Source organism: Melanotaenia boesemani, chromosome 10, assembly GCF_017639745.1.
Source record: "Melanotaenia boesemani isolate fMelBoe1 chromosome 10, fMelBoe1.pri, whole genome shotgun sequence".
In the NCBI taxonomy this organism is placed as follows: domain Eukaryota; kingdom Metazoa; phylum Chordata; class Actinopteri; order Atheriniformes; family Melanotaeniidae; genus Melanotaenia; species Melanotaenia boesemani.
In genome coordinates this window covers 12,043,476-12,055,296 of record NC_055691.1, presented here as the reverse complement: position 1 = coordinate 12,055,296, position 11,821 = coordinate 12,043,476, and the positions used below count along the sequence as shown (strand labels likewise).

General features: G+C 45.2%; 2 protein-coding genes across 2 annotated transcripts in view; one reads left to right on the top strand and one right to left on the bottom strand.

Moving 5' to 3' along the window:
* LOC121646919 (protein NLRC3-like) overlaps window positions 1-7,303 on the top strand; it is a 37,235-nt gene extending 29,932 nt beyond the window's left edge. Inside the window, exons 9-10 of the mRNA XM_041996033.1 lie at window positions 6,465-6,514; window positions 6,646-7,303. Of these exons, the coding sequence (XP_041851967.1) occupies window positions 6,465-6,514; window positions 6,646-7,217 (622 nt within the window). The 3' untranslated portion in view covers window positions 7,218-7,303. The remainder of the gene's footprint in view (window positions 1-6,464; window positions 6,515-6,645) is intronic.
* The window catches only part of b3gnt9 (UDP-GlcNAc:betaGal beta-1,3-N-acetylglucosaminyltransferase 9), a 615,230-nt gene that overhangs the window by 106,211 nt on the left and 497,198 nt on the right, over window positions 1-11,821 (bottom strand). The gene's annotated exons all lie outside the window — the stretch shown is intronic.

The window sequence follows — 11,821 nt, the reverse complement described above, 5'->3', positions numbered from 1 at the left end:
CCGGAAGTCCCCCCCCCCCCTCTTTATAAAGGGGGTCCGGAGGGTGTGCTCCAACTACAGGGGGATCACACTCCTCAGCCTCCTGGTAAGGTCTATTCAGGGTGTTGGAAAGGAGGGTCCGTCGGATAGTTGAAACTTTGGATTGAAGAGGAGCAATGTGGTTTTTCGTCCCGGTCGTGGAACAGTGGAACCAGCTCTGCACTCTCTTCATGATCTTGGAGGGGGCATGGGAGTTCGCTGAACCAGTCTACATGTGCTTTGTGGACTTGGAGAAGGCGTTCAACCGTGTACCCGGGGACTCCTGTTGGGGGTACTCCAGGAGTATGGAGTGCCCGGACCCCTTTGTACGAGCTGTCCAGTCCCTGTACGTACCGGTATGTCAGAGCTTGGACCTCATCTCCGCATCAGAGTCGTTTCTGGTGAGGGTTGGACTCCGCTAAGGCTGCCCTTTGTCACAGATTCTGTTCATAACTTTTATGGACGGAATTTCTAGGTGCAGCCAAGGTGTTGAGGTGATCCAGTTTGGTGGCCTCAGGATTGGTCTCTGCCTTTTTGCAGATGATGGTGGTTCTGTTGGCTTCATCGGGCCATGAACATGAGCTCTTGCTGGAGTGATTCAGAACCGAGTGTGAAGTAGTGGGGTTAGAATTAGCACCTCCAAATCTGAGACCATGGTTCTCAGCCAGAAAAGGGTGGAGTGTTTTCTCCAGGTCAGTAATGAGGTCCTGCCCCAAGTGGAGGAGTTCAAGTATCTCGGGGTCTTGTTCACGAGTGAGAGAAGGATGGAGCGGGAGATCGACAGGCGGATCGGTGCGGTGTCTGCAGTGATGCATGGTGAAGAAGGAGCTGAGCCAAAGGCAAAGCTCTCGATTTAACGGTCCGATCTATGTTCCCACCCTCACCTATGGTCATGAGCTCTGCGTAGTGACCGAAAAAACAAGATTGCTAGTAAAAGCGACTGAAATGAGTTTTCCTCCGCAGGGTGGCCGGCTCTCCCCTTAGAGATAGGGTGAGAAGCTCAGTGATCCGGGAGGGGCTCAGAGTAGAGTCGCTGCTCCTTCGCATCGAGAGGAGCCAGATGAGGTGGCTCGGGCATCTGGTCAGGATGCCTCCTGGACACCTCCCTGGTGAGGTGTTCCGAGTTTAGATATTTCCCTAAACTCACTCACCTAGTTCAAATGAAATAGATATTCTCAAACGGTTGTCCTCAAGTTGTCCACAAGCTAAGCTGAGGGACACATGTTTAAAGTCAGAGTAAGGTAACGTCAGAGGTTTGCATGTCATATATACTGGAAAATAACAGCTGAAAACATGTTAAAATACTGAGAATGAAAGCAGTGTTAAAGTCTTTTATTCTCCAAATATCAGTTCATGAGATTTTCAGATGATTGAATTCAGTTTTTACACAGACTACCAACTTTTCAGAAATGGGGTTGAAAGTTAATTTGAGGCTGAGTTCTTCCACAGCTGGAAGGAGAAACATTTCACATCTGCAGTGTTTATCACAACTTTGCTGTAAGTAAGTGAATTTGGCCCTTTTTGCCCTTAGTCACCGATTCTGTTCATAACTTTTATGAACAGAATTTCTAGGCGCAGCCGTGGTGTTGAGGGGATCCGGTTTGGTGGCCTCCGGATTGGGTCTCTGCTCTTTGCGGATGATGTGGTTCTGTTGGCTTCATCGGGCGTGATCTTCAGCTCTCACTGGAGCAATTCGCAGCTGAGTGTGAAGCGGCTAAGATGAGAATCAGCACCTCCAAATCCGAGACCATGGTCCTCAGCCGGAAAAAGGTGGAGTGTCTTCTCCGGGTCGGCAATGAGGTCCTGCCCCAAGTGGAGGACTTCACATATCTCGGGGTCTTGTTCACGAGTGAAGGTTGGAGCAGGAGATCGACAGACGGATCGGTGCAGCATCTGCAGTGATGCGGACTCTGCATCTGTCTGTCATGGTGAAGAAGGAGCTGAGGCAAAAGACAAGGCTCTCGATTTACCATTCGATCTATGTTCCTACCCTGACCTATGGTCACGAGCTGTGGGTAGTGACTGAAAGAACAAGATCACGAATACAAGCAGCCGAAATTATTTTTCTCCGCAGGGTGGCCGGGCTCTCCCTTAGAGATAGGGCGAGAAGCTCGGTGATCCGGGAGGGGCTCAGAGTAGAGCCGCTGCTTCTCCACATAGAGAGGAGCCAGATGAGGTGGCTCGAGCATCTGGTAAGGATGCCTCCTGGGCGCCTCCCTGGTGAAGTGTTCCGGGCACGTCCCACCGGAAAGAGGCCCCAGGGAAGACCCAGGACACGCTGGAGGGACTACATCTCTTGGCTGGCCTGAGAACGCCTCGGGATCCCTCCGGATGAGCTGGTGAATGTGGCTGTGGAGAGGGAAGTCTGGGTTTCCTTGCTTAGGCAGCTGCCCCCGCGACCCGACTCCGGATAAGCGGAAGAAAATGGATGGATGGATGGATGGATAAATTACCATATAAAACCACATAAAACTTTCCTCTATGTGGTTTAAGTCAATAGACTTACAACTCTAAATTTCTCTGAAAGAACAAACCACGCATATTAGTTTAAAAGCACTACAGAAAACTAGAAATACAGACGTATACAGACTTGCTCTACCCATCTTCTATTGTTATTTCTTAGTCAGTAGGTTACAAAACTTACAAAACAAAACTTTTATCCAGAACCATATTATATACAAAAAAGATGGCAAAACTGGTGAAGTAGATCAGCTCAGCTATTTGGGTGGTATTTGAGAACAGCTCTTAGGTCTATAAGAAGCTTTAATGGTTCTTGTCCTGTTTTCTAACCTTCAAACTCCTCTGAACGTTTGATGTTTTCACTGTGGCTGATCACCCCCAGAAACCCCGCAGGAGTCCTTTGCTGCGGCATTGCCTGAGTAGGCAGGTCAGTGGCTTAAGGTGTTGAAGCAAAATCATAACTAAAGACACAAACCAGAACTAATCACTGAAATTAAGAAAACACCAAACACAAGAAAAGAACCAAAACCCATGTATCATGACATTAATTTATTTGTAGTCTGTTTGAGTTTTCTCCATGCACTGCTGAACGTTGCAATAAATCCCTGCGTTCTCTAACTGAGAACTGATCGTCGCAACATTGTTTATATTCCACTGTGAGTCTTCAAAACGTCTCTGAATATGTGGCGTAGACAATCATAAAAGGTTTAACCTCCTCATCAGTCCATTATCGCATGCTCTGTTCTTGTCGTCCATAGTTGCAACAGTGTTTTTATTTTTTTTTTAATGGCAGGGACACAAGAAGCGGAAATCTGGCAAGGGGCGTAGCTACCAATCACCAAACACCTATGTTATAAGGGTTCCTATGGAACCCTGAAAAGACCCTACTTCAGAATAGCAGCTAAAATGGTTATAGGAACTGAGGGCCGTTACCCCTAGTTCCTATCTGTCCGAATGTGCGAAAAAAAACGTTAAAGGAACTTCAAAAAGTTCCTACAGTCGGAAAGCCCCTATTTTGTCCAAAAAGTATCATTTTGTCTGTTTGCAATGCCTACAATGTTAACTTTGTCCAGAAACCCTTCAAATGCACAGAGCCATAACTGCACTATACTTTATGCTATGATGCTGAAAATTGAAAGGTGGGTTCCCCAAGGCCCTGGGAATCATGGCAAACTGCAAGTTGTCCACTTGCCATGACTTTGTATGGAGGAGTGCTGAAAACTTAGAGTTTTGGCACCAGGTGTCTAGTGGCAATCCTTTTGCATGGAGGCCTTTCAGAGACATGTGTCTTTGGCTGGCATTTTGTGCACAAAGACATGGAGAGACGACTCCAGTGCAGCCTTGTAGTGCATCACTTTAATAACAAATGACTCAATTTTGGGGTCTCTAACCCATTCCTGTCAGGCCCAAAAAGGTGTGGTGACCTAGGGTTATCTGACCCTTTACATTGAGGCCTTTTTGATGTGTATCTTTTTTACCGGCATTTTGCACACAAACACATTAGAGACACCTTTCCAGTGCACCCACCCTAGTACATCAACTGAACAATAAGTGACCTTATTTTAGCATTTCTAGGGTGTGTCAGGGGTTACCTGGGGTTATCAGGGTGGGTACTCTGAACTGTTGTTTGGTGCATAAGCACAAACATTCAGGACCTGTCACCAGAAGGAGGCTACCCTCTCGTCCTCTGGGGTAAACAACAATGTACAAGCGCCAAGTCGGGGGGCAATAAGTATGCTCACACCTGCTCTGCTCTATTTAGCTGCGCTTTGTCTGGTCCCTCCCCTAGAGACCTGTTTACCATGAGTGACCTTACCTGGGGCATAAAGCCCCTGACAACATAGCTCCTACAATCATCAGGACACTCAAACTCCTCCACCGTGGTAAGGTGGTGGTTCAGTTTGTTTTAAATATTTTATTTTATTCAGCTATGTTTCAAATGTTTGTATTCTATTTATTTTAATAGTTTTAATGTTATGTGCACATTGTAGCACTTTTTCAACTTTGTTGTTTTTAAAGTGTGTTATAAATAAAGTTGTAGTTGCAGGAAAGAGAGACCAACTGACACTGCAACTTTTATCCAGGAAGACCTGCTGAGGGAGAGAAAAATGTTCATGATGCCATTACTGTCTTATATTTACACATGGACAATAAGATGCAGAGAGATTAAAAGGAAGAGCTCATCATGGAACATCCCTTAGCAGTCTAAAGAAGACAGATACGCAGATGGATGGACAGTTTTGTCTATCTTCTGTGTCAGTTACTTGCATAATTTGGTCCATTTTAAGGGAGCTTAGCTGTCCGTCACTTGATGCAGAAGATGGAGTAATACCACTGAAAATTGAGGAGCAGGGCTCAGCAGAATAGCTGATATGTGACCAGTGAAAGAAACAAATCAGAGAAGAAAAGAATCAGGAAGGGAACAAAGCAGAAGAAGAATGAAGATGAACACAACAACTGTAGAAATTGTGTGAGCTTTAGAAAGCGAGTGTTTAGGGCGTGTTGGCATTTGGAAACAACTTTATAATGACGCATTACCACTGCTAAATGGTGTGAAGTGTTTCCGGGCACGTCCCACCGGAAAGAGGCCCCAGGGAAGACCCAGGACACGCTGGAGGGAATACATCTCTTGGCTGGCCTGAGAACGCCTCGGGATCCCTCCGGATGAGCTGGTGAATGTGGCTGTGGAGAGGGAAGTCTGGGTTTCCTTGCTTAGGCAGCTGCCTGTGCGACCCGACTCCGGATAAGCAACAGAAAATGGATGGATGGATGGATGGATGGATGGATGGATGGATGGATGTTAGCCTAGCTTAGCATAAATATTTTTAAAAGCATGAACATGATCCTGTTTAGGTATAAACCTGAATCCAGCTGGAAATGTGCACATGTGGATCAGACTTGTATCCCTCTCTCTATGAGGACACCTTTAACCATAAATGGTGGAAGCAAAGCTCCTCATGGATGCTGATGCTCAAAGATGCTCCTGCTGGTTTTAGGCACCTGATGCTGAGTCACAGCAACACACCCAGAACATGAATCCAGATGAGACAGATACCAAGGTGTATATGGAGCAGGAACTGTGTAGTTCCCTGAACACTCATTCCCTCCAACATCTTTCTTTCATATGGTCTTAAGTTAGTACCAGCACTCTAAGCAACATCATGCATGACAGAATTTATAGGTTTCCCTCAATCAGCTGCCAACATCTGATCAACATGATGGAGACAGTCAGTGGAACCTCTCACCTGATCTGATCTGAGAAGAGGAGGTAGACAGAGATGGTTTGTTTTTCCAGCTGACTCTGATTTCATTGTGGCTGGTAGAAAGAACTGGAGCCATGTGGACCAGCTGTGTGTCAGGATGCTGATCTGATGATGAAGACATTCTTCATCTGACTTTAAGAAAAGACTTTTTACAGATGCTTGGGATTTTCTGGCTCCAGATGATAGATGGTTCATGAGCTTCTTCAGACTTGCAGTTGTTTCAGAGACAGCCAGCATCCAATGATACATCTGTATATGTGTGATAATCTATGTTTGAGGCTGTGTGTCCATCTGCTGCAGATAAAGCAGGACATCCTGTTCCTCATAGTCCTGATGTGCCTGTGTGAGCTGATGCTGCTTCTGTTCTCTCATTGCCAATCCAATCTTTTCTTTGGATTACAAGTGTTGTTCTGAACTTCCACAGCTGATCAGCACTCTGACTGCTTTCATTCATCACTTTTTGTTCTGATACTGGTTCCAGAACTGAGATCAGTAAATAAACCAGGTTTCATTTTCTTTCTGTAACTGATGAGAGTCTCAGTTTCAGCATCTTCTGCTGCTTTCATTGTCATGTCTGTTTAGGTTTTCTCTGTTTAACTGAAGCCAATGTTCACATGGTTTCATAGATCTGAGCTTTTCTCAGTGTAGAACAAAGTGTGTATGAGAGCCATGTAATGTCCATGTTAGCGTGACTGTCCTGCTTTGACCCCCTCCTCCTTTCAGGGTGGAGCCTGCTGGAGAACCATGGTTGAGACCAGGAGGTCTGAGGAAGTGTAAGTGTGTTTTTCATTGGATTCATCACATTCAACCATCTTCACACTGTCCCATCACTCATTCATCAGTCAGCATCAAAGTGTCAATAGATCAATAACTGCAGCTGGATTGTGTTTGTTCTCTCCATCAGATTCCTGTCCACTCACTATCGACACAAACACAGTGGACAGAAGACTCAAACTGTCTGAAAACAACAGGAAGGTGACATGTGTGGAGGAGTTTCAGTCATTTCCTGATCATCCAGACAGATTTAACTGGCCTCAGTTGCTGTGTGGAAATGTTCTGACTGGTCGCTGCTACTGGGAGGTCGGGTGGGGAGGACTCGTTTTTATATCAGTGAGCAACAGAGAAATCAGGAGGGGAGGAGATGACAAAGACTGTAGATTTGGATTTAATGATCAGTCCTGGAGTCTGAGATGCTCTGATAATGAAGGTTACTCTGTATGGTACAATTACAGAGGAACACCCATCTCCTCCTCCTCCTCCTCCTCCTCCTCCTCCTCCTCCTCCTCCTCTGTCTCTAACAGAGTAGCAGTGTATGTGGACTGTCCTGCTGGCTCTCTGTCCTTCTACAGAGTCTCCTCTGACTCACTGATCCACCTCCACACCTTCATCACCACATTCACTCATCCTCTCTATGCTGGATTTGGGTTCAGGTTCAAGTCTGGTTCCTTTTCTGGTTCCTGGGTGTCTCTGTGTTGAGTGTAAAGAGTTTCATGTCAGAGAAACTCTGACTGGTGAACAGTCTGTACATGTCTGTCTCTTTCACTCAGAAACATCTTTTCAGATTCAACCAGTTTCTGTGTGAAACTCTTCTAAATGATTCCTTGGAAACTTCTTCCTCTTCCAGTCCTTTAAAGATGGAAGCTGTGCCTCTTCCAGGATCCACATGTTGTTTCCAGTCAAAGCTTCACACTGAATATCAGGATGTTGTGTTCACTTCTTGTCAGCTGCAGTTAGTTTCACTTCATGATGCTGGAAATGAAAATCCTCCCAGTGTTTCACTCTTAGTTTGTTTGCCTCATTCTGTCTTTATTTGGACTTTCTGACATTTTCACATGTTGAATTATTGATTTTTCACTTTTTGCCTCTTTATTCACCACAAACTTAATTTTTCATTCTGTCTCCAAATAATTGTGTACTTTTGGAGAATAAATTATGTATTTTCTGGGAGGTGGGTGGTTATTTCAGTAGGACGATGTCAGACTTCATTCTGAACAACTTCCAGCAGCTTCATACACACAGTGTGTTTTAATGTCCTGCTGCGTCCACATCTGTCTCCTACTGAACATGTTTGAAGCATCATGAAGAGGAGAATCAGACAACAGCTGAAATCTGGGACTCAGCAGTGTTACAACCCCAGCTCTGCTAAGGGAAATGGGTTGCCAACATTAAGGACAAGAAATTAGGTAGAGTAAGTAAAATGTTTATTTTACAATCAAAACAAAAAGACTGCAGCTGAATGAACAGCAAAAGGCAGCAAAACTCAAAGCAAACAACCACAACCAAAGATTTAAAAGTAACCAAAACAATACTAAAGGGTTAAAGCTGTTCTCAAAGTTATCCAACTAGCAAAAGAACTCAAATTCAAGCTTGTTACACAGCAATCACCACAAGCTGGTCTATCTGATAACAATGCACCAAACACACACACACACACACACACACACACACACACACACACACACTACAACCTCCAGTCCAAGACAGCAAATGGCAAGCTGTGCTAAATAACCACAGCTGCCCTGAATGAACGTCATCTTAAATAGTGGAGCTCCTGGTTGGACGTCAGTCAGTTGGGCCAAAACATCATCATCAATAGAAATTGTGCCAATATATACCAACTATTGGAAAGCTGATCTTTTCTTTGCTTAACAATATTTTTCTCTTTCACAAACACTCAGGAGGAAAACGCAGGACTGGACCACCTGAAGGAATTTCTTGATCAATTTATTGAACAGTGTTACGAGCAGACTGTCACAGGAAACCCAATGCGGCCACTCCAACAACATCCAAAGCTTCTACATCAAAAAGAGTGGAAAACTCACTCGGAGCGATTTCTCCACCCAGAGGCAACCCAGCAGATATTCTGTTGTCTATCCGTGCTGTCCATCTATGTTTGAATTAATCTATGTTTGAATTATTTCTGTTATCTCACTGTTGGTGATTTTGTTTGCTAATGTGCTCGTGGTTAAATAGGAATACCAACATCAGTACCAGTCTCAAACACACCAACACACACAGAAATTCAGCACACAGTTAGACAGGACACATATGCATACTATGCAACACTCAGCAACATGCATGCACACACACATACACAAACCCCAATAATGTAAGCATGAGTGCACTAAGGTTTCTCACCTGGAATGTACATGGAGCTGGTTCCAGGTAAAATAAGTTAAAATCTTTAATAGATTAATAGATCTACAGGCAGAGACACATCTGGCTATTACCAGACACACATCTGGGTGAAACATCAGCAGATGCACTCAGAACAGTTCAGTTTTCTCCCATGTTCTCAGTCTGTTATAACTCCAGACAGAGAGGTGTAGCATCCTTTTAAATAAAAAAGTAAATTTCAGTCTAAACAGTGCAGTTGTAGATCCAGAAGGTAGATTTATATTACTTGATTTATCTAGCCACAATCTTAACCTATGCATTGCAAATATATATGGTCCAAATGTTGATGATGACTCCTTTTTCCACTTTTTTTTATTTTGATTATTTATTTATTTTTTTGCTTCATTCTTGGATCACCTAAACAACACGGTCATTATGGGAGGGGACCTCAACCTGGTGCTGGACTCTGCAGTGAGCTGACTCAGCAACACAGGAAATATCACTAACTGGCTGCTAACACTGGCAAACAATATATAAATGTAGCACCCCATCGCCTTTCCCCGTATGAGTAAAAAGTTTAACCTGATGGGGTGGTTGGGTTCTTCGAGTTTGAGGTATTTTTACCAACACGGTTCACCTATGGCTCTGTACAGACGTTAACTTGAATAATGTTTCAGAATATTACCTGAATAATAATTATGACTCCAGACAACCGTTTTAAAAAAATAAAACTGTTTGCTGAACTTTAATGACACAAATATTTCCCTCACAGCACTTAGTTGAATTTACTGATTCTGTTCTTCCAAATGAACAACAGGGAATAGCAAGAAAGTAAATAATTGCAAGGCAAGCTTGTTTAAATTACCAAAAGTAATCCTTTAAACCAAAGGGAATAAAAAACAAAATGGGCCCCCCACACACACTCACTCACAGTTCGTTGCACGTGCTAGACACTCGTTTCAGGCCTGTGCAGCATGTGCCCCATAGCTACAGGGTAACTCTAGTCCTAGAGAGGATTTTTCCAGAAGAATCTGTCCTGAAGAGACTCCCCTTGACCGACAAAACCTTACCGGCAGTCGTGGGAAATCACCCTTGCTATCCTTTACTACGCAACTGGCAAGCAGAAGCCCTAAAGCCTCCACTTCCCGGCACGTGGGAAGCTGCTAGCCACTAGCCACGCTCGTCCCCGGTCTTTCATCTCCTACGAGTCTCCGAAAACACCCGTGCAGCGGACAACTGGGTATCGCGTCAGGATCAAGCGCAACTATAAATGGAGAGAAAATGTCTCGCTTTTCCTCCCTTTCTCTCTCTGCTTCTTCTCGTCCGCTCTCTCCTCTCTGTCTCATCCTCTTCTCTTTTCCTCCTCCTCACTCTCGCTTTTGCCCCTTCTTTTATTGTTCCTGTTTCCTCCTCTCTTCCAGTCAGCATCACAAAAGAAAATACGGACACACGTTTTATCCAATAAAACAAAAGAATGTCCCTTCGGGAACTTTCTGTGTCCTTATTTGTCCATGACAGTCACAGTCCAGCATGTTAATGACACTGCATTAATAAAGAAAACAAAAAACATCATACTTATGACATTTTATGGCTACACCACATTAACCACATATATAACTCACAAGCAAATTAAACAAACTTAAATCTCATTTTTCTCACGGGGCTACATAAAGGATTTTGGTCTTCGTGATGCATGGCATTCTCACAATCCTATGCTGAGAGAATACACCTACTCATCAGTTCACCACTCTTATTCCAGATTAGATCACTTTTTAGTTAGCAGTTCTCTGATAAGCAATATTTCAAAAACTAAAATCCATCCCATCAGCACCATGCACCAGCTTCTTTCACTTTAGGGAATAAGAAAGTCACATCACCAGCTAGCAACTGGAGATTTAGTACATCATTACTTAAAGACATAGATTTTTATTTTTTTTTTATTTTTTTATTTTTATTTATTTTATTTTTTTTTGTAAAGAATGGAGCATATATTTATAAAAATAAGGACCTTCCAGGAACATCAGCAAGTGTTGTGTGGGAAGCAGGAAAAGCACCAATGTGAGACAAACTTTTACCTGCACCAGTTCTGCCTCCTGCCTGCATTTGGGTCCTCACCTCCGCCGCCATTCATGACAGTAGGATCTGACCAGAACCGGACTCAGCAGGCAGAATGAGCTGGCCATATAAGGACATCACAGAGCGCGACCATTTGGTGGACTGTTTATTCCTGGCCGAGGACTCCTACCTCAGGAGTTTGGAGGGGCTTTATCCACCCCTTGTACGGGTGGCGACTGCTACCAGGTTGGTAAGGTTGTGGACTGAGTACCTCACCTTTCCTGGAGCAGCTGACCTAGGGTTAGAGTCCACTGTTCAAAGGGCAAGGGCAGAACTCCGTCCGCCGGCTCATCGCTTCACGTCTCGAGTGACGCCATCAGCTCCACGGTCACGGGTGTCGTCACGGGCTCCCAGGCCCACGCCTCTAGTTTCGCCTCCAGTTCCAGTGCCCCAGCTCTCCACGCCTGCTCCTAGGTCTGCTCCAGCGCCCCAGCTCTCCACACCTGGTCCGAGGTCCTGCCCTGCGCTGCAGCGTCCGACAGCTCCGAGGTCCTGCCCTGCTCTGCAGCGTCCGACGCCAGCTCCGAGGTCCTGCCCTGCTCTGCAGCGTCCCATGCCAGCTCCGCGGTCCTGCCCAGCTCTTCGGCGTCCCACGCCGGTGCCCAGGTCCTGCCCGTCTCTTCTGGTTCCTGTCCCTGAGGGGGTCTCTGGTTGTGACGCCTCTCTTCTGGCCACAGTTCCTGAGGGGGTCAACGATTGTGACGCTCCTCTTCTGGTCCCTGTCCCTGAGGGGGTCTCCAGTGGTGACGCCTCTCTGGTCCCTGTCCCTGAGGGGGTCTCCAGTGGTGACGCTCCTCTTCTGGTTCCTGTCCCTGAGGGGGTCTCTGGTTGTGACGCCTCTCTTCTGG